Source organism: Pongo abelii, chromosome 2 (assembly GCF_028885655.2).
Source record: "Pongo abelii isolate AG06213 chromosome 2, NHGRI_mPonAbe1-v2.0_pri, whole genome shotgun sequence".
Taxonomy (NCBI): Eukaryota; Metazoa; Chordata; class Mammalia; order Primates; family Hominidae; genus Pongo; species Pongo abelii.
In genome coordinates this window covers 5,954,320-5,976,469 of record NC_085928.1, presented here as the reverse complement: position 1 = coordinate 5,976,469, position 22,150 = coordinate 5,954,320, and the positions used below count along the sequence as shown (strand labels likewise).

At 54.7% G+C, this 22,150-nt stretch overlaps 1 protein-coding gene across 2 annotated transcripts in view; it reads left to right on the top strand.

Annotated features, from left to right (window-relative positions):
* Positions 1-21,938, top strand: part of NUP210 (nucleoporin 210) — a 106,401-nt gene extending 84,463 nt beyond the window's left edge. The window contains exons 26-40 of one of the 2 annotated variants that reach the window (XM_054551246.2): positions 234-314; positions 1,232-1,363; positions 2,535-2,693; positions 5,754-5,845; positions 7,500-7,674; positions 9,189-9,364; positions 10,698-10,918; positions 12,197-12,333; positions 14,682-14,805; positions 15,775-15,921; positions 16,279-16,403; positions 18,187-18,403; positions 18,845-18,940; positions 19,015-19,098; positions 20,389-21,938. In XM_054551246.2, the coding sequence (XP_054407221.2) occupies positions 234-314; positions 1,232-1,363; positions 2,535-2,693; positions 5,754-5,845; positions 7,500-7,674; positions 9,189-9,364; positions 10,698-10,918; positions 12,197-12,333; positions 14,682-14,805; positions 15,775-15,921; positions 16,279-16,403; positions 18,187-18,403; positions 18,845-18,940; positions 19,015-19,098; positions 20,389-20,489 (2,067 nt within the window). In that variant the 3' untranslated portion in view covers positions 20,490-21,938. Of the gene's footprint in view, positions 1-233; positions 315-1,231; positions 1,364-2,534; positions 2,694-5,753; positions 5,846-7,499; positions 7,675-9,188; positions 9,365-10,697; positions 10,919-12,196; positions 12,334-14,681; positions 14,806-15,774; positions 15,922-16,278; positions 16,530-18,186; positions 18,404-18,844; positions 18,941-19,014; positions 19,099-20,388 lie in introns of both variants that reach the window. The other variant, XM_024244326.3, reaches the window with a different exon arrangement.
* Positions 21,939-22,150: the final 212 nt, after the last annotated feature.

The window sequence follows — 22,150 nt, the reverse complement described above, 5'->3', positions numbered from 1 at the left end:
GGGGACTGGGCTGGGACCTGTGGGACCTTGGGAGAGGCAGTGGCTGGCCCATGAGGGACGAGCCGCCCACGAAGCCAGGCCTCCCTCGGCAGAGGAGCACCGTGCTGGTCATCCTGAGGGGCCTTCTCGCCACAGACTCTGAGCCGCAGCCTCCTTCGCTTGAGAGGTCCCTTCCTGAAACATCCCTGGCCAGCACTGCATCCCCACACCTAAGTGCCACCCTCTTTCCCTAGGACCTCGTGCAGGTGGAGGTGCTGCTGCTACGGGCCGTGAGGATCCGCGCCCCCATCATGCGGATGAGGACGGGCACCCAGGTGAGGGGACCTCCTGGGCTCTGAATCCTGGTTCCCGAAGAGCCACTGCTGGAACCCTGTCCTCAAGTTAGAGTGCTTCTCCACCTCCTCCATCTGCCTGGCCCGGGTATCTAAGGCCCGCTTCCCACCTGTCCCCACCCAGGGAGACACCCTCCATTGCTCTCTGGTAGCCACTGACGAAGGCCTGCTTCCTGCTGGCCTGTCACCTTCCCACATCTGGAATAGCACCAGGTACCTAACAGGAGCACAGTGACCATAGCACTTACTCCACTCCGTGCTGTCTTGGACATTAATCCATTTGGTGTTCATAGCAGCCCTGGGAGGCTGGTGTCAGAACCATGTTCATGTCACAGATGAGCAAATGAACACACAGAAAGCTTAAGACCCGTGCCCAGGGCCACACAGCTAGGAAGTGGCAGCACTGGGAGTGGACTGGGCAGCCTGGCACGACACCTGCTGTGGCCTTTTGCCGTCTTGCCTCCACCTGTGCCCTCAAGCCGACTCAGCAAATAGAGACTAAAGGAGCCGGTGACCCCACCCACGCATGCCCTGTGAGCAGGGACCCCAGCTAGATTAGGAGAGAGGGGCCCGGAGGAACCAGCACTGTGGGGCAGCACGAGCTGTGCTGCTTGGGGACCCATGGCCTCCTAGAGCTCCAGGGACTCCTTCCGGAAATGAGTCTCTTGGCCATGGAGAGGCGCAACCTGCTGCAGGGGAGGGACAGTGTGGGGAAAACAGTCCCACCTCTGGTTTGCTCGTTTGATATTTCATCAAAATTCCCAAACCTGTGCTGTGCTCTTCTCTAGTTGGGGAGGAATTAGGTTCATCTCCCACTGCTTGAAGGAGGCAGCAAAGCTTCTGGGGGCATTCCCAGTGCTGGGAGCTACTGCTCACTGGGCCTGACTTCTCCCCTGCAGATGCCCATCTATGTCACCGGCATCACCAACCACCAGAACCCTTTCTCCTTCGGCAATGCCGTGCCAGGCCTGACCTTCCACTGGTCTGTCACCAAGCGGGACGTCCTGGACCTCCGAGGGCGGCACCACGAGGTAGGTAACCACCCCCCCCAGAGCTCACCTCCCACCCCTGTCCCAGGCCAGCACCCTGACGGGCAGGGAGGGTTCCCACCACATTGTCTCAGAGGAAGTCCCCACCCTCACACCTAGAGAGGCCCTCCCACTTTCTTCCCTCTCCCGAGGCTCATCGGGACTCCCTTCTCCCAAATGCTAAACACACAGACGGGGTGAGTAGGTGCCTCTCCTAACAGAAGCGGCCGTGTGAGGAAGTCACAAAAGTCCTGGGAGGTCAGAGTCTGCAGCTTACCATTTTCTGACATGATGCCTGGCAGCCCTCGGTTTCTCCTGGTTCATCCCAGAGGCCAAACTCCCCTTCCCTTAGCCCAGCGAGGGGCCCTGGCTTCTCCTGAGATGTCAGAGCTGGAAGATGCCAGGGAGACTACTAAGTCTCTCTGTGTTAACTGAGGCCAGAAACGGGAAGGGACTTGCCCAGGGTTGCCCAGCAAGCCAGTGGGGAAATGGTACTGGGCACCAGCCCCTGTGACTCTAGGCTCAAGCCCAGGTGGGCCTTGGACACATAGGACCCAAGTGGAGGGTGGCTTGAAAGGTCGCTCCGTGCCTGATTCAGGGACAGTGGAGATGGAGGCCTGGAAGGAGACCCAGGCCCAGGGATGGGATTTCCTAAAGGCTGCCTGAAGCTTGTCTAGTGTAGGACGAATGCCCCCCCACCTCACCCAGTGGGAACAGGGTCCTGTCCCTGGTGCCTGGGGGCTCCCCCAAGTTGCTCCCATGGAACACAAGCAGTGAGACTTATTAACAGATATACCAAAACAGAACAGTCTGCAGGGACACACTGCAAAACCCAGCATCGCTCTGGGTGACCTAGAAGCACTGAAGTCTGAGGGACATCCTGTCGTGAAGGCCCCTGGCTTATGTGGGTGGGCCCAGTATTTTCCAAATGCATCTGTGCATGTTGTGCGATGCAGGCAGGGCAGGACCCGGGCACCCATGCTGGGGAAGCCGGGTCTGCACAGCTCTGGGGTTAGCAGACCCAACACAGGCAGGAAGGCAGGGCCCTTGAAAACAGGCCAACAGCTACCAGGACCGGAGGGCTGGGGGGTCTGGGGCTACTGTCTGGCTCTGCCTTTTTGAGGACACAGGGACTTGGGCCTTACCCCTGAAAACGTGTTTGATGTCTTCCCAGGCGTCGATCCGACTCCCATCACAGTACAACTTTGCCATGAACGTGCTCGGCCGGGTGAAAGGCCGGACCGGGCTGAGGGTGGTTGTCAAGGCTGTGGACCCCACGTCGGGGCAGCTGTATGGCCTGGCCAGAGAACTCTCGGATGAGATCCAAGTCCAGGTAGGAGGCAGGTGGACAGGCCACAGGGAAGTGGGAGAGGAAGTGCCAGCTGCCCAATCCTCCTTCGGGGCCACATGTTGCATGGGCAGGGGCTGAGAGACCTGAGAAGCTCTCAGTCCGTGGGGATGACAGTGGTCCATCGCAGTGGGGTAAGCATCCGGGTGTGACTGGTGCTATGGGAGCCCAGAGGTGGGGCCAAGCAAAGGCTTCACAGAGGAGTAATGTTTCAGGATGGGAGGGACTGGCAAAGGCCTGGAGGTGGGAACTCACTTGATGTGTGGCCAAAAGAGCAAAGAATTCTGAGCTTGGGGCTCACTGTGTCTGAGTGGCTGATAATTTAATCATTTGTGTTTATTTAACACACATAGAGCACCCAACAGAGGCTGGGGCGCCCTTGCACGTTTTTCAGTATTGCTGCCTCCAGTCCTCAGGTGAAGCCTGCGGGGCAGTGGCTGCAGGGGCTGCCAACTGCTGATGCCCCTGAGGCGGGGAGGGTCAAGGTCACAGGGTAAGTTGGGGGTGGCCTCAAGAGGCCTGAGGACTGTGCCCTGTCTGCATTTGGAAAACAGCCTGAGAGAGGGAGGCGCTTTGTTCAGAGCCAGGGGGTCAGGACTGCGTCTAGTGGTTCTCCTGTCTGGGGTGCAGCCCTGGGTCTGTATCCAGCCTGTCCCTGCTACTTATAGGATGGGCTCTGGGCGAGTTCCTGCCCCTCTGGGCCCCTCTGCAAGGTGGGTAGTTAGCAAGTTGGCTCTGAAGAGCATTTTTGTCTTCAAGGGCCTTGTTCTGCTCCTCTGGGCCTCAGTAACCCTTGGGTGCTCCTAAGCTGTAAAGAAAAACAAAAAATGTTCCCTATATGTCCCAAGAAAAGAAACGGTTTCTAGTCCCCGCCTCAAGAAGAAATAAACTATATCTAACCCAAGCACCTCCCTGATCAGGGGCAAAGAAGCAAACTTTTCAAGAAAGAAACACCCACAAAAAAACCCCCACCGATTTGCCAACCCCTCACCCCTGCCTGCACATGCACACACACACAACACACATGCACACACGACACACATACATAGAGACACATACATACAACACAGAGGTACACATGCACGTCCCCACACTCACCAAATGCATGTTCTTTGTTAAAAGGAAGTAAGTCCTGGAGTCTATCATGGAATTAAAGGCAGGGTTTTGCAGCTTCCAAATTCTGTAACCTCAGTTGGGTCACTTGGCAGCTCTGTGCCTCTGTTTCCCTATCTGACAGCAGGTGGAGTTTGAGTAAATCAGAAACTAGAGAATCTGGATCCAGCCTACAAACGTGTTTTATTTGGCTCACTCAGGCCTTTGAGACAGCTTGTTGTCATGTAAAGATAGGAAGATTCTATGTAAAAATCTAAGATGCAGCATGTCCTAAAGATATGGTGTCTGCCACAGCAAAATCAGCAGGCGATGAGAAGCAACCTTGCCTCCATTAGAGCTGCACTCTCCAGTTTGCCACAGGTCCCGCCGCTCCCTGTTGTCTCCCTGACAATGAGATCAAATATCAGTTGCCATTTACCTTGGTGCTTGTGCTGTTGCTTTTCTTATAGTTAACAGGAAAGTGGGAAAACTCTTACAACTCCCCCTCCATCTAAAGAGAGAAAATAGGAATGCATGGTTTAAAAAAAAATAGGAGGAATCCTATTTATGAATGTATTTACCGGGCAGTAAGTGTGTCCAAGTCAGACTCAGTGAGGTGGCTTCCGTGTGGATGCCGGAAGGGGGCATCCGAGTCAGCCTCATCTCACCTGACACCAAAACACCACCCAGCTCCCAAAGGCTGTTTCTCACCATTTGGGAAGTGTTGCTTCTCCTGTCACCTCATATGGATCCCACAACTCTCAAGACAGGCATGGAGAGGACGTTAGTTGTGGACCATGTTACACACAAGGAAATCTAGGCTTACGTGGACAGAGCACAGAGGAGCTGGGAGGGATGGAATCAGGCCATCTTCCTCTTGGAGAATCACTCGTCAGATCCGATGATATTGGCCATGGCCCAGGGCTCAGGCCCGAGGGGTGTCCACCTGGTCTGATCAGAGGCCAGTGGGGAGCTCAGGGCACAGCTTTACCTGCCAGCGAGTGACTGCCCCTGAGCCAGGCTGGGAGGCCAAGGAGGCAGCAGCCCTGAGGGGCCTGAGAGAGGGGACTTACACAGGTGGTGGACACATCTGAAGTCTTGCAGAGAAGGGGCCTGGAGTTCCCAGGTAAGTGCTGTCACCACGGGCTCGGGGAGCCACCAGGGCCTTGGAGCACCTGGGCGTCCCAGGATCAGATCTGAGCCAACCTCATGAGGCTGATCATTTGCCGAACTGAGCTCCTCACCAGGCCCCTGTGTGTGTCTATGTGGATCCTGCAAGAACATGGCCAGAGCCAGCCAGAGGGGCCTGGGAGGTGGAACGGGGTTGTTCTGAAACAGTGGCAGTGAGGAGCAGGATGTCTCTGTGAGAGAAAGGAGCAGTTCAGTGGCGTCTTGTCCAGGCTCAGTCCTGGCACAGTTATCCTGAGCAGACCCTGGTGCTGGAGTTGTGTGTGCTGCCCTCCGTGCTCACATCCTGGCAGCTAAAGTTCTCCCTCACTGGGCACGAAGGGAGAGGCCTGTGTTTCCAGGCTCCTTGAAGGAGCTCCCATTAGGCTACACAAATGTGAGCCTGCCTACCTTTTCTCATCATATCTTTGGCCGTGTGTGTGTGTGTGAGATAGGGTCTTGCTCTGTTGCTCAGACTGAGTGCAAGCCTCAGCCTCCCAAGTAGCTGGGACTACAGTTGCACACTCCATGCCTGGCTAATTTTTAAAATTATTTTGTAGAGACTGGGGGTTTGCTGTGTTGCCTTGGCTGAACTACTGCACCCGGCCACACCTTTGGCCTCTTAAAGGTCAGCCCTTCACATCATGTCACCAGTGACCTGACAGAGAAAGCCGCTTTTCTCCTCTCTGGCCCCTCCTCGGCTCTTGCTGCTAGAAGAGAAGCCGACATCTGGCTTGGATGTGACTCCAGTGCCCCATCGGAAGTGAAACTTGCCCTCTCTTGCAGGTGTTTGAGAAGCTGCAGCTGCTCAACCCTGAAGTAGAAGCAGAACAAATATTAATGTCGCCCAACTCATATATAAAGCTGCAGACAAACAGGTACGTGAGTCAGCTCTTGTTTCCAGCAAAGTTGTGCGGCTGTGCTTGCATCCAACAGCTCATGTGTCAACACTGTCAGGGAGCCATTGGTGCTTTCAGGGAGGTTTTCTCCTGCTGTGCTTGGAATGGGTGAGGCCTCTGCCTGCTCCTTCTCTTTTCTGTGGTGCTCCTCTGCTTCTTGAAATCACTTCTCACTGGGGTCTCTTTTTCCTCCTTGTAGCCTAGAAACATTTTTATGTGAGGTACTAAAATTCAGTTTTTAAAAGGGAAAAAAACACCAGCTTAGAAGTGTTGTGTTTCAAGACTTGCCACTCAGAGTGTAGCCCATGAGCCAGAAGCATCAGCATCACTGGGAAGAGGAGATGCAGCTCTCAAGCCCCACCCCAGACTTGCCCAGGGAGAAGCTGCACCCTAGGGAGATCCCCAGGCGAGGGGGCCACACAGTAACGCTTAGGAAAAGCTGTTTAAAGCTCTTCTGCAAACATAATTCCTACCTTTGATTCCAAGGGGATGCCTTTCGTAAGAGTGGCTTGCATTTGAATGGCAGTTGCCAAGCGGGAGACTCCACGGGCCACAGGACACTTACATGTTGCATGAAACACATACATGTTTTCATTCAGCCAAAAGTAGCAAAGTGCCAGGCTCCGTGCTGGGCTCCAGGAACACAGATATGGGTGACATAGGGTGCCCCGGAGGAGGGTAGCAGGAGAAGGCTATTAAAAAGCAAGGTGTAATATTCAAACCAGAGCCCAAAGAAGGGTGCTGTCCATGGGGATTTAGGGGAAGCATGTCCCAGATGGAGATGCTCGGGCTGGAGTTCTTGAAGGATGAATAAGAGTTCCCCAGGTTAAGAGGAAGGGGTTGGTGGGGGAAGAATGTTTAGGCAGAGGCAATAACATTTGCTCCTAGTCATCTATAGGGCTGTGGAAGAGACAGAGATGATGGAAACTAGCCCTGGGAGCTGGAGGCCTTTGCTTCCTGGGTTTATTATATTAATAAATATGTAAAAGGGTAAAAGATACGGCATAGTTTGCTTCCTACCCAGTGCATAGTATCAGTAGTTTGCTAACAGTTTTCTTGGCGGGTAGCCTGTTTTTATCCTGTTGACAGTCCTTAGAAATAGGACAAGGCAGGATCATTACGCACCTTTTACCATGTAAGAAGTCAACGCCGAGAGAAGAGGGGACATAATGTGCACACAGCTGGTGGCAGGACATGTTGGGACCGGCTTTGGATTCTGTCCGACTCAAAGCCCCATCCTCCACTATGTCGGCTGCCTTGCTTCAGTAAATTGAGAACAATTTGCTGCAGAGATGATATTTCACAGTAAATGTCCCATGGAGCTGATGAAAGAAACTGCCCTCACAGTCTCTCCCTCCCTGCTGGCCGACCCACGGCAGGCACTGCTCTGGGAAGAGTGAGAAGCCACACTTTGCTCGGAACCATTGGATTTCTGAATTACTTTTCCGTGGGTGACTGATGAAGCCTCAGACAACTGACGGCACGTGGTCCTGAGGTCCGTGAGGCCAAGATTGGGCCTTTTTTTCCTTCCAGGACCATGAGGAGCCTCAAACTCTTAGATCTCCTGGCATTGTATCCAGGCCCACTCCCACTGCTGCCATCTACAAAAACAGCTCTGTTTTGTTTTCCAAAGGGATGGTGCAGCCTCTCTGAGCTACCGCGTCCTGGATGGACCCGAAAAGGTTCCAGTTGTGCATGTTGATGAGAAAGGCTTTCTAGCATCAGGGTCTATGATCGGGACATCCACCATTGAAGTGATTGCACAAGAGCCCTTTGGGGCCAACCAAACCATCATTGTTGCTGTAAAGGTAGGGTTGCATTCTTCTCCTTTTTGGAGTAATGAAAGCAATAGCACTGAGGTAATATGCCTCTCAGGCGTAAAAGTGAATATATTCACCTTCCAGCTGAGAAACTGTAGACAAGCATTTAAGAGTAACTCAGGGGCAAAGGTCCTAGGTAGATAAAAAGCTGCAGCATCTTCTGGTCATCAGAGCCGAAGATCCTTGGGAGATCATTGATTCCAAGAACTTCATTTCATAGATGAGGCCCAGCGAGGTCCATGATTGGCATAAGGTTACAGAGCTGGGACTGGCACCACAGCTTCCTGACTGGAGTGCCGGTGCTCTACCCACCGTGCCTGGCCACTGATGTTATCACCACCCATGGTGGAGCTCCTATTCTGGGCCAGCCCAGTGTCTGGAACATGGTCTGTTCTTAAGAGCATTGAATGTTGTGCTCGGTACCTGCCATACAAGTCGTGACATCCAGTGCATGACATCCACTGTGGTTTTGAGAATGAGGTGGCCCATTTTCCAGACAAGGAGACTGAGGCTCAGAGTGAGAGTGACTTGCTCAAGCTTGCATGGGAATTGAGAGATGGGGTCTGTCTGGTTTGGGCTGTGTCCTTCTGCCATATCATGGCACTGCCCTCTGCCATTCTGTGTTCCTTAGGGGTGGGACCTTCTCCATCAGCATCCCTGGGTCAGGTCCTGGGGTTTTGCTGAATGGAATTTTCTTTCCATGTCTCACCATCACCACTTGCTGAACCCTGGATGACAGAAGACACACACTCACTTAAATCTTTAGACTCTGCCTGGGTCACAGACCTCTTTCATTAATGCACATCTTTTTGTTTCAAAGTGGGTGCCTGGCAGCAAATCCCCCGCTCTAATTTTTGGTGAGTGAAAGTGACTGACTGCTCATCCTATTTCAACAAATATGTACTGAGCACTAGATGTATACCAGACACTGCACCACTGAACTTTGTCAAAGAAATTCAGACCTTTGGAGCACTAGCTTTTGAGCCAGGGTAGATTTTCACCTGGACTCAGAGAAACAAGGGCTGCTGTTTATGGAGCTCTGATTCTTGGGCTCCAGAAATCCCCATTTCTCTCATTCCCCTGGTGGCCTGCAGGGCACGCTGTGGCCTGCTTAGCGCTGCCCCTGCGATCGAGGAGGACATCGTTTCTTTAAATGCCCCAAGAGCCAGGTTCTCTGAAGAAACTGGACATTTGCAGCCCAGGGGACCCTCTTGCAATGTAAATAGTGATCTCATTTATCCGAGTCATGGATTGGGACACTCCTGGGTGGGTTTTCTCATAGAGAGGCCAGTCTGCTGTGTTGGGAAGTAAGAACCTTGTCACTAGGTTGGGACACTCTGGGGAGTGTGGCCTTTACTCCTCTCAGGACCCCTAAGTCCAGCCCTGCATTGTTCCTGAGGTGGATCCTGCTGGGGGCAGGCGTCCCCTCCTTGGGAGGTGGGTTTTCCTGGAGGCCAGTCCCTGGCACTGAATCCTCATCATACCTGTATGTTGTCCCTTAGGTATCCCCTGTTTCCTACCTGAGGGTTTCCATGAGCCCTGTCCTGCACACCCAGAACAAGGAGGCCCTGGTGGCTGTGCCTTTGGGAATGACCGTGATCTTCACTGTCCACTTCCACGACAACTCTGGAGATGTCTTCCATGCCCACAATTCGGTCCTCAACTTTGCCACTAACAGGTAGGATGTGGGCAAGGGTCATTTCTCCTATGAAGTTCTGTCTGGTACCTGGTAGAGACAACTGGGGATAACACAGAAAGGCTGCTGCTGTTGAAGGAAGATGTGTATTACTTCAGTTTCCAAGAGATGTGAGCATGCTGCACCATGCAGGGCCACGAGGAAGCACCACTGCCCTCAGGGGATGCAGACCAGCTCAGAGGAAGACAGACAGGCATCAGCCCCCAAAGGAGGAAACAGGGTGTGGGGCAGCTCCAGGGAGTGCTCCCCAAGGCACAGGAAATTGGCCCTTCAGCTTCGGCTGCCCACAGGTCCTTCCACAGTTGTGTTTCCCTGTTGCTGAATGCATTAAAAGACAGGTGTCAGGGGTGTTGCCTTATGGAAAGAACTGGGGTTTAGAGTCAGGCCTGGTTCTAGCCCCAGCTCTGCGCTTTGTGGGCCCTGTGAGCAGGTCACCATCCAAAAATCTGTTTCCATACCTCTCACGTTGGGCAATATGGCCTAGGTTCCAGGGCTTTCCTTCAGCTGAGGGAGTGGTCATGAGGACCACTGGCAAACCATGGCACTCTGTGTGTGCGCACAGAATTGCCGTGCATCAGTTTAGGGCATGTCCTGGAGGAAATGGAGCCCAGTTCTCCCAGCCCTTTGGCTGCACTGCAGGTCATTCTGGCCTTCTTGTGGCAGGAGCACCTGATAGAGACCTAGTCAGCACTCAGGGTCAGAAGGTGTGGTGGAGGCAAGGATGCAGCCACGATCCCTAACCCAAACTGTCACCCCACACAGTCCACACTTCTGCACCAAAGCTGCCATTGCCAACACTGACTGAGCACCTGCCCTGTGGCAGGTGCCTCCCCACTGCTGACCTCATGTAGTGCTCATGCCAGGCCTGCATCACGGTCACGTGATGATCCCCATTTTTCAGAGGAGGAAAGGGGCAGAGGCTGCTTCTGCAGTCAGGTTGCATAGTAAGGGCAGCCTTCCCTTTCTGGCATGTCCGGTTCCCTGGTGGGAAGAGCGTGAGGAAGCACTCTGGATCTCTTTCCCCTCGGGGCCTCAGCTTCCTTTCTGGAATGCAGGAATGATGCTGTTGCCACTGCTTGGCTGCGAGCTGTGTGTGCTTTCTGGGATGACAAGTGAGGAGGTCAAGCCTGTGCCACCTGCCTGCAGTGGTCCCTCATCTGGGGCCACTGCTTGGTAACCTCGAGTTGGGACCACACCTGGGACCTCAGTCAGTTGAATGCTTTGCTCAGCAGAGGACCTGGACTACGTTTCTCCCTCTGGGAGTTGGAAGTTTCTTTCCCGAGACTGAGAGCCCTCCTTTCTCTCCTGTGCCTAGAGACGACTTTGTGCAGATTGGGAAGGGCCCCACCAACAACACCTGCATCGTCCGCACAGTCAGCGTGGGCCTGACACTGCTCCGTGTGTGGGATGCAGAGCACCCGGGCCTCTCGGACTTCGTGCCCCTGCCTGTCCTACAGGCCATCTCCCCAGAGCTGTCGGGGGCCGTGGTGGTGGGGGACGTGCTCTGTCTGGCCACTGTTCTGACCAGCCTGGAAGGTAAGATAGATCCTGAGCAAGGGAACCTGTGGAATCACGGACGCTTGCAAAGCTGGGTGGGGGCTACCTGGGCAGGGGCTCGGCGCCAGTCACGGGAGCCTACAGGCAGACCTGCAGGATACTCAGGAGCAGTGCTCCAAAACTGCTGCCCAGAGACCAGATCCAGCCTGTGCCTGTTTTCTGCAAGTAAGTTTTTGTTGGCACTCAGCTGTGCCGTGCATTATGTATGGTCAGTGGCTGTTGTCACCCTACCACTGCCAGATTGTGTGGCCATAGCAGAGATCGTATGGGCTGCGCCCAAATGCTTATGTCCGACCTTCACAGAAAGCATTTGCCAGCCCTTTTCTGGAACAGCTCTGCCAAGTCGGTGGGGGGGTCCCCTGCTCCTGTGGGGCATCCTGCCTCTGCACAGTCTCATGCAGTTCCTCTAGCCAGGAGACACACGGATCTCCGCTGCTGCTGAGGAACTGAATTCACCATTTTAGTGTATTCTGTGGTAAGTGGCCGCCATAGTGGACAGCACAGGCTGGGAGACTTAAGCAAAGAAGGACACTGGGCTAAATCAGGGGCTTCCAAATTTCAGCCATGCCCAGGTGACCTGTAGTACATCTGTGGAACACGTGTACAATTATTTACTTAGCTTTTATTTTCAAATTGTCTCCACCTTTTTTTTTTAACCTTACTAAATTCATTTTAAAAGGAGATGAAATACTACCTTTAAGGAAAAACAAATATAATTTGCCATAAATAGATTATGGTTGAGTCCTTTAATTGTATTTATTATATAATGTGATTGGCTTTTAACTCAGATGTGTATGTGGTGAAAGCTCTGAGCCTCATACCTGCTGTCTGTTTGGTAAAAAGGAATTGATAAGGCAACGAAGGGATGGGGAGGGGCTGTGCTTTGGGGAAGGAGCTACAGAGGGCAGGGCCTGGCAGCAGCACCAGACCATTCCTGGGCAGGAGTCAGCTAAAGCTTCATGCCAGGATGGTCCGGAGATTCCAGGCAGGGAGTTGTCGGTCAGGGAGAGCAGGTGCCACAGCCCTGTAGAGGGTGGGTGCAGCAGGGTAGGAGAGCTGATGGCTCCAGGTGGCTGGAGCCAGGAGCATGACCGGCACTGGGGCAGGCAGCGTGGCTGTCTCCTGAGGCTGCTGAGTGAGCCCCCATGGGGGGTAGCGGCAGCTAGCGAGGAAGCTGGCCTGTCATCCAGGTGAGCTGGGCTTTGACTGGAGTGTCCAGCTATGGGAAGGGGGCTGACACCTGTGCTTCCTCTCCAGGCCTCTCGGGAACCTGGAGCTCCTCGGCCAACAGCATCCTCCACATCGACCCCAAGACGGGTGTGGCTGTGGCCCGGGCCGTGGGATCCGTGACAGTTTACTACGAGGTCGCTGGGCACCTGAGGACCTACAAGGAGGTGGGCTGTAAGCAGCCGGAGGCACATGTGGCTCAGTGGCCTGTGAGGCGGGCCTGACCTTCTGGGAGGATTATGAAGACTTTTCCTTTTGGGGAAAAGCCATCTGAGGGGTTGGCATCTGGGAGTCATGAGTCTGGGACTGGCCACTTGCTGACTCTGACATGGGGACAAGCTCCCTTTTTTTTCCAGGCCTCAGTCTCCCCATGTTCAAGAGGGTGTGATGAGGACAGGCGGCCTTGTAGGGTGGATTCCAGCTCCCATGGGCTTGGGTCTGGCAACCCCGGAGTGGGCACTTCCTGGGAGCCGGTGCTTCCCTGTCACCTGCAAGGTTAAGACTCCCAGTGCAAGTCACCTTTTGAGTCTGGAGGCGACAAAACCTGCTCTCCCATTCATCTCCAGTTGAGAATGAATCAGTGGGCCAAGTCTGGCTGAGATCCAAATGCATCTCATTTTTAGAGGCAGCATGTGCTTTATGGAACCTAGCAGTTTAACCTAATAGTTTGCATATTTAGTGCTGCGGCTCTGCAGTTTGGGCGAGCCAGTTGCAGACAGAGGCATCCTGTGACAATACAGCTGTGCTCTGCTGGAAAGAGCCTCTGGTCAGGGGATGGGGTGGCATGGACAAAGGTGTGTAGGGTTCAAGGGCAGAGCCTGGGGGCTGGAACAGAGGGTGTGGGAGAAGCATGGTCTGGCTTTGATCAGATCAGAAAATGCACTGGATTCCAGGCAGTTTGGTGCAGGTTGAGGGTGGGGCATCTAGAGCCAGACGGTCTAGGTCAAATCCCAGCTTGGCCACTGCGAGGCTATGACTGAGCAATCATTGAGTCTCGCTATGTCCCGGTTTTCTTGCCTGTATAATGGGGATGATAGCGTTGCGAGGATTCAGTGAGTTAGCAAGTAGGAAGCCCCTAGGGTGGTGCTCAGCTCATAGCCAGTGCTTAGCAGAAATTAGCTGCTGCTGCTGCTGTTTCAGGGTGAAGGGGTAGAAGCTTATGCCACACTCAGTGGAGTTTTTTAAACAGTGCTATAGACCAAGGCTGTGTTTGCAGAGGTTACCTGGTGCCTGGAGGAGCTCGAGAGAGCAGTAACTACAGGGTAACTGGCCAGAGACTGAGGCCAGGCCCTCAGCTGGGATCACTGGGTGGGGCAGAATCTAAAGGCAGGTTTGGGAGAGACGGGAGGGAGGGAGGCACATCAGAGCTCCGTGCATCCAGAAGTGGGGCTGGAGGGGAGGAAGGGCTTGGGGTGACCAGGCTGCTACTGGTCCTTTGCTGAGAGGGGCACACAGAGGTAGGTAGGCCTGCAGGGAGGTGAGGAGCCTGGGCCAGGGAGCTAGAGATGTCACAGCTCTCCCAGGTGAGGCAGGGGGCACAGCTGGGCAGGTGCGGCAGGAGCACTGTGAGGAAGGCTGGACAGGGTGGGGGTCTCAGCCCAGAAGTGGCCTCTGAAGCCCTGGGAGTGGGTGGGAGTGCACGGGCACTCCAGGAGTGCAGGCAGGAGAGGGGCCAGGAGGCCTTGGGCACTCTGAGGGTGGACAGGGAGGAAGGGGAGAGGAGAGCCAGGGTTGGGGGGTCCCAGGCTAGAGAGTGGGACACAGTCTCTGTCAGTCCCTAGAGGTGGATGGTGGTGAGCCCTGAGCAGAGGCCCCGTGAGTTTGACAGTGATGCCTGGTCACCTACAGCTCTGCATGGGCCACATCCCTGGGAGCTGCAGGGACTTTGATCGCATCCCTGCTCTGAAGTTCACCTACTGGTAGAAATCAGACCTCCTGGAGGCAGGGAGCGCTGGTGCCTGCTGAGAGAGGGAGGGGGGCCTTCAGCTGCAGGAAGTGGCCTTGGGCCTGAAGGGTAGATGAGGCTGGGCTCTGCAGAGAAGATGGGAGGGTGTCCTAGCCAAGGGAGTCCAGGGAGGTCTCCAGCCTGGGGCTGTTTGGATGTGGCCAGGTACAGGATGGGCACAGGGGGAACAGCTGGGAAAATCTGGGCAGACTGGATTCTGGGTGGGGGTGGTGCTGTACTACAGAGAAGTGATCATGGCTGTCTCAAGAGCCAAAATCCTCAGCCCACCCAGATCGATTAATGAATTCAGGCCCGCTGCTCAGCGTCTAGTCGGCTGCTGGGGGAAGCAGCTTGTTCAATGGGAGAACTGGGCTGTGAAGTCTGACCAGACTGGGCTCAAACCCCCTCTCTGCCACATTCTAGCAAGGCGTTTAGGCTTTGAGCCTCAGTGTTGCCACCTGTGAAATGGGTGACACTGTGTCACAGACTGCAGGGTGAGGTTGTGGAAACGCCCAGCATGGACTGGGACACAGGCCGCGCTCCATGAAGCTTCCTTGGCTCCCTCTCTAGGTCGTGGTTGGCGTCCCTCAGAGGATCATGGCCCGTCACCTCCACCCCATCCAGACCAGCTTCCAGGAGGCTACAGCCTCCAAAGTGATTGTTGCCGTGGGAGACAGAAGCTCTAACCTGAGAGGTACTTAATGAGGGGCTTGGGCGGTCTTCAGAGTACCTGGGAGCAGGGAGGTGGCTTCCTGTGTCCTCTGGATGGAGTTTGTCTGCTTCTCCTATTCACACTCACACCAACTCCAGAGAGGGCATTTAGCCCCCACTCGTCCACTCCTTCCAGCGTTTCTGAAATTGGAGTCCTCCAAAAGCTTAGCCAGTGAAAGGACTCTTCATAATGGAGCCCAGCTCCCAGAAGGTGCCTGTTCTGCACTGGAAATGTGACTTCAGCCTGAGGGCACCCTAGCAAAGAAAGCCACAATTTCCCACCACGAATCCCAGAAACTAATGAATTAGCAGGACTCGTCTCTGGTTTTAATTTTTGTAATGACCTCTCCCAGGTCATGCATAGAATGTTGAACCCCATCCCCTGCCCATGACAGCCCTGAACAGCAGCTGCCAGAAATAAGTAAGTCAACAGGGCTGTTTTCTTAAACCACCTCACTGGCAGAGTGAAGCACCGCCCTTCTCGTCCTGATTAACGAGGCAGCTCTGTTCCATCATGGCAGCCTCTGCTCCTTCCTCAGCGCAAGTGGATAGCACTGTGCCATTGCCTAAATGCTGCTCAGATGTTAGTGGAGAACTAGTGCCCTCTGAATGTGCAGAAGTAAATTGCCATTTCCCCTGCTGACAGGGACAGAAGACAGGCATTAGTGGGCCTGGCCCATCTGCTGTGCCCCTGGATGCAAGGTCTGGAACAAATGCTGAAATTCTGACTTGAAGCTCCCTGTGATGCTGATGGCGTCCTCTTCCATATGATATGTCCTTAGCCTTACCAATCCTGGCTGCATCTCAAAGCTTTGAGCCGCCCTGGGGCCCTGCTGGAAGACATGCAGGGGCAGGTGGCATTTGCAGCCCAGCCAGCCTGTGCAGGCCTGGTGGAATTCTGTGTGGTGGCCATCAGGCCTGGCCCACACCCTCTTGTCTCCCCGCTCTCTAGGCGAGTGCACCCCCACCCAGAGGGAAGTCATCCAGGCCTTGCACCCAGAGACCCTCATCAGCTGCCAGTCCCAGTTCAAGCCGGCCATCTTTGATTTCCCATCTCAAGATGTGTTCACCGTGGAGCCACAGTTTGACGCTGCTCTGGGTAACTGCAAGGATTTGAAAGTGAAAGGGACTTGGAGACAGTCTCTGTCTTCTGGGCATCTTGCGGCTTCCACGTGCCCAGCTCATCATGGCCGTCTGTCCGGAGGGCAGAGATTGTCAGGAGCCCAGCCTGGGGATTGACGCCAGGGGGACTTGGGAGGACTACTGGTCACAGAGGGTATCCTAGCTTGGCCAAGACCTTTATAGGGGATTCCCAGGAGGACTCCTGGAGGAGGTGACTTCTCACCTGGGCTCTGGAGGATGCATAGGAGTCCCCTGGTTAGAGAAGCAGGGAGAAGAAATGACATCAGCGCACGGGCAGGAGAGGGGACAAGACAATACATCCTTGTCTCCGCAGGCCAGTACTTCTGCTCAATCACAATGCACAGGCTGACGGACAAGCAGCGGAAGCACCTGAGCATGAAGAAGACAGCTCTGGTGGTCACTGCCTCCCTCTCCAGCAGCCACTTCTCCACAGAGCAGGTGGGAGCCGAGGTGCCCTTCAGCCCAGGTCTCTTCGCTGACCAGGCTGAAATCCTTTTGAGCAACCACTACACCAGCTCCGAGGTCAGGGTCTTTGGTGCCCCAGAGGTTCTGGAGAACTTGGAGGTGAGTGGCATCTGCTTGCCTCAGGCCAGGCCGGAGTCAGGGGCATCAGGAAGGCCCTGGAGGAAGAGGGAATGTGGTGTGGATGTCCTGGGCCAGCTCTCTTTAAAATTTATTTTTACAATTAGAATTTTTAAATTGAAGTACTCTTTTCTTCTTCTGTAGCACTATTGTTGTCTCTCAGGCTGCGTGATTGTATTAATTGTTCTGACTTCTGCTGGTCTTCCCCAGCTACAAGTTAAGCTGGTGGGGACAGCACTGAGAACCCAGAAAAGGTGCCAGTGAACGTGTGGTGCGTGGCATGGCAGAATTCAGTGCAGGAGCATCCGCCACGGAGCAGGGAGAAAAGCCCTAATCCCTGCTGGGACAAGTCCCCTCTCTCCAGGCCTCACTTCCCCCATGACTAAGTCGCGGGGTGGGATTGGGGGGTGAATGATCCCTCAGGCCCAGAGCCTGGCAGGCTGGGAAGAGTTCTGGGTTGAGAGAACCAAGGAGTTCCTCGGCATTTCCGCCTGCTCCTCCTCCTGCTTTGCTGCAGCCAGCGTGAACGCGTGTTCTCCCACAGAGGCGGGGAATGCCCAGCATCTCTGATGAGGGAGGAGGGCCGGCCCACTGGCGGTTGCTGGAGACCAGCCATGAGCAGAGCTTGGGCTGCTGCCTTGGATAGCTGGTGCTTGGTAATACTTCATGTTGGTTTAGTTTTTTGTTTTTTTTTTGAGACAGAGTCTCGCTTTGTCGCCCAGGCTGGAGTGCAGTGGCGCAATCTCGGCTCACTGCAAGCTCCACCTCCCAGGTTCACACCATTCTCCTACCTCAGCCTCCTAAGTAGCTGGGACTATAGGCACCCGCCACCACACCTGGCTAATTTTTTTTTTTTCTATTTTTAGTAGAGACAGGGTTTCACCGTGTTAGCCAGGATGGTCTCGATCTCCTGACCTTGTGATCCGCCCGCTTTGGCCTCCCAAAGTATGTTGTTTTTTGTTTTGTTTTGTTTTGTTTTGTTTTTGAGACGGAGTCTCACTCTGTCGCCCAGGTTGGAGTGCAGTGGCACTATCTTGGCTCGCTGCAGTCTCCACCTCCCAGGTTCATGACGTTCTCCCACCTCAGCGTCCTGAGTAGCTGGGACTACAAGCACCTGCCACCACATCCGGCTAATTTTTTGTATTTTTAATACAGACAGGATCTCACCGTGTTAGCCAGGAAGGTCTCAATCTCCTGACCTCATGATCCGTCCGCCTCAGCCTCCCAAAGTGTTGAGATTACAGGCGTGAGCCACTGCGCCCGGCCTAGTTTAGCCTTTTTGTAAGCAGCAGTTGATTAGAATTAAATGAGCTTGAATTTGATTCTGACATTCATATTGATTTGTCCTTCTCTCAAAAAACACCCTGAGTATGGACAGGGCTTCCGGACTCTGCAGACTACATGCTGTCCGTGAGCAGTGCCCAGGTGTAATTACCTGCCCATGAGGTGTTACCTGGGCAGGGGTCCCCACCTGTACCCTTGGGCCCCAGGAGGGAAGCCCAGCATGTCAGGCTGAAGCGGGGGTGCTTCCAGAGATGGGCCATGCAGAGCAGCCCTCCCGCCTCGGGGTCCTGAGGCCCCACTCAGTGGTCCCTCCACTCTGCAGAATGTGCACCCCCAGCTCTGATGTCTCTTCCAGGTGAAATCCGGGTCCCCGGCCGTGCTGGCATTCACAAAGGAGAAGTCTCTTGGGTGGCCCAGCTTCATCACATACACGGTTGGCGTCTCGGACCCTGCAGCCGGCAGCCAAGGGCCTCTGTCCACTACCCTGACCTTCTCCAGCCCCGTGACCAACCAAGCCATTGCCATCCCAGTGACAGTGGCTTTTGTGATGGATCGCCGTGGGCCTGGTCCTTGTGAGTCGCGGAACGACATCATGTGGGACAGACCAGGATGGGGAGGGACAGGCAGGAGTGGTCCTGGCTATCAGTAGAAACCTGAGGTGTAAGAAATGGAGGAGTCAGAAATGCAGAATGTCCCTCAAAGTGATCACTGCTCATTGGGGGCCATGATGCAGGCTTTAGTTCCCCAGCTTTCCCATCTGTTCTCAACATGGCAGCCACAGGGGCTGTGCCCCTCATCTGCTCAGCAGCCTGCGCCAGGAGAAGAAGCGCCAGGGTACCAAGAACAGCTGTGGGCCCGGGCCTCCAGCAGCTGGCCTGGCCCTCTGAGACCACCATCCTTACATCTAAGAGGGACCTGTGGACTGCCCTGTAGACGTACAGTAATGCAGGAACATGATGGGACACCACAGTGGGCCTGGTGGTTTTAGTAACTCATCTTCCCATTCATCGCAGATGGAGCCAGCCTCTTTCAGCACTTTCTGGATTCCTACCAGGTCATGTTCTTCACGCTCTTTGCCCTGTTGGCTGGGACGGCGGTCATGATCATAGGTGAGGAGGCTGCATGTATCTCTGGGTCTGTTCCCCTGCCCCGACCTGCTCTAACCAACCATGTGCTCTTGCAGCCTACCACACTGTCTGCACGCCCCGGGATCTTGCTGTGCCTGCAGCCCTCACGCCTCGAGCCAGCCCTGGGCACAGCCCCCACTGTGAGTAGCCCCCCTGCAGGCACAACCAGGCAGAGCTGCTGAGAAAGAGAAGAGCCCTGGGGGAGGGGTCGAGGCTCCTGAACCCGAAGTCTCAACAGGCCCTTGCCTGGGCCAAAGGAGCCTGAGGCCCAGAGGACAGATGTGGGAGCCAGGAGGGTCAGGGCAGAGGGGCTGCCAGTCCTGGTTCAGCAAGAGCTTTCCCCAGGTAGAGCCATGCTGGGTGGAGATATGGGCAGCAAGGAGCTCTGTCTAGGCAGGAGTGCATGCTAGGACCAGATGCCCACTTGCTGAGGCTGCCTCAGAAGGCTCTAAGCTGGGGTTGGACGAGCTGATTCACAGATGGAGATTCTGGGTAGTTCTTATGAGAAATTTCCTAGAAGAATGGGCAGAGTCGTTTATTTCAATGGTCCAACTGTCTCTCTTGTCACCCCGAAGCCCTGGTGACCCTGCATAGCTCCAGGGAGCACCTCACTGTGTGAATGCAGTTTCTCTCTCAAACAATGCAGTGCCCAGCCTGTACTGCTGTACGCGAAGGCCCTTTCATGTCTCCTGATTCCCATTTGAGGGTTCTCTCCCCTACACAAAGAGTCCTTGAGCTCGTGTCTGCTGACATGGGGGCCCATGGACCGGCTTCAGGGGGGTCCCTGAATTTTTTTGAAAGAAGACCCAGTTGTGTGAGTAGAAGTACTTTCCGGGGTAAGGAGAGCCCACACACCCTTGCCTTCTGCCTGACGACTTCTCCACCTGCGAAGTGGTACCCAGGGGAGGCCACGGGTGCTCGGCCTCCTTGCGGCTCTGCTGCCTTCTGCAGCTGCCCTGGCAGCAGGTGCCTGCCCTTTCTAGCTGCCTCTCTCAGCGTGCTCCTCCCTGGGTTTTGGGAGCCGCACCTGGATCTCTGCAAGGTCTCCGGACCACTGCAGAATCGCTGCTCCCCTCGGGGTCTTTGTTCCTCTGGCGCTCTTGCCCGAGGCTGCGTTGCAATCAGATGCACGGGGCCTCCCTGCCTCATGCCCCCTGGACAGATGCTGCTGCGGTCCTGAAACTTGAGACATGTTCTCCCCGGAAGGCTCTGCGCTCCTGGGTGTTAGGGTGGCATCCCAGGCCTCTCTGTGTGAATGAGGCCAGCTCAGCAGGTGCCCGTGGACTTCCCTCTGCTGGCCGGGGAGGCCTCGGGGCATCACTATGAGAGTGTCCTGGGCGAGGCAGACGCCTGCTGAATGCTGGGTGTAACTGAGGAGCACGCCGCTCTCCCTGGCTCTGCTGCTCACATTGTCTCTCTTCCCACCCTAGATTTCGCTGCCTCATCACCCACATCTCCCAATGCACTGCCTCCTGCTCGCAAAGCCAGCCCTCCCTCAGGGCTGTGGAGCCCAGCCTATGCCTCCCACTAGGCCACGTGAAGGTTCCCGGAGGATGGGTCTCAGCCAAGCTTTGTGCCCCCCCAAGATGGAACATCCCTGCTGCATTCACACTGGAACAAGCCCCTCCAGACGAGTGCCCCGGCCCCAGGCCAGCTTCACTGCCATCTCTGTTCATACAGAGCTGTAGTTTCGGCTCTGCCCATTAGCTCATTCTTTTATGTAGGAGTTTTAAATGTGTGTTTTTTTCAAGTCTTACAAAGCTAAGACTTTTTGGCTCATTCCTTTTTGCATGGTTGTCTAGGGTTTCTGGACAATGTGCTGTTGCGTTTTTATTTTCCTAGCGTTGCTAAAATCTCTCCCTTCTCAAGACTTTGAACAGTTAGAAGTGCTCTTTAGAACTTGTCTGTAGGTGATGTTACTGTAGTGGTCTCAGGGAAAGGATTGTCCAGTTACTTTAGGGGATTTTTTGGTGGCGTTTTTCCCCCTGTGAAAACTTACTTTTCCCCTAGTCTGGCTGCTGCTAGGACTTTTGGGGAGCAATGGGATGTGAGTGTTCCTGTATCTGCCCCACTGCCGCAAGGGAAGCCTCAGGAACCAGCACCTGGAGGCCAGGATAGTCAAGCCGTGGGTGAGCGAGAGGCTGGAGAACACGGGAGCTCACCCAGGGCTGCTGCCCGACCACGGGCCACTGTGAACAGACTTCAGTCCTCTGTTTTTGTTTCATAAGCTGTTGAGACATCTGGTGGACTTGGCTTAGGCCCTGCTGGGACATCCCAAGTGTGATCCCTCTCACTCCATCAGGACACCAGGACTGTCCTTAGGAAAATGTCCTTGAGATGGCAGCAGGAGTCGTATTTTCTGTGTGTGTTTCGGAAAGCTGCTGTGTCCTGCCTCAGCACAAAGACCCAGTGTCATTTGCTCCTCCTGTTCCTGTGCCACTCCAGAACCTCAGCAGATCTGAGCCACCGCCTGCCAGTGTGAGAGGCGGCCACTTTCATGGCAGCTCATCAGGCGCAGGGCCCCAGGCAGCTTCCCAGCAGGCCCTAGAGCCCAGCCTGGGCCAATGATGGAGGGCGGCCACCAGCCCAGGGCCTGCCCATCCAGAAGGGACTCCCCAGGGGCTGGGGGAGGAGACCCTTGGAAAAGTCCTCTCTTCCCAGCTCCTGATTCTGGATCTGAGATTCTCAGATCACAGGCCCCTGTGCTCCAGTCCGAGGCTGGGCCACCCTCAGGGAGATCCAGAGACTCATGCCCATGGCCATCCATGCGTGGACCCTGTGTGGAGAGTCCAGGATGACGGGATCCCGCACAAGCTCCCTTCAGTCCTTCAGGGCTGGGCCATGTGGTTGATTTTTCTAAAGCTGGAGAAAGGAAGAATTGTGCCTTGCATATTACTTGAGCTCAAACTGACAACCTGGATGTAAATAGGAGCCTTTCTACTTGGTTTATTTAATAAAGCTCTATGTGATTTTTTAAGAAGGTGTGATCATTGCTGAGATTTCTGTCTGATGGTGATGATTTCTTCCCTTTACCCATCTATGATACTCTGGGGCCTGGCAGAGCTGGAGGTCTGAGCTTTATTCTCCCCAAAGGGTGAGCATCATTTTCAAGCACATTCAGGTTGGCAAATGCAAGTGCATCTGGACGCAGCCAGATCTTGCCGGCAAGTGACTGTGCCCAAGAAGGCATGT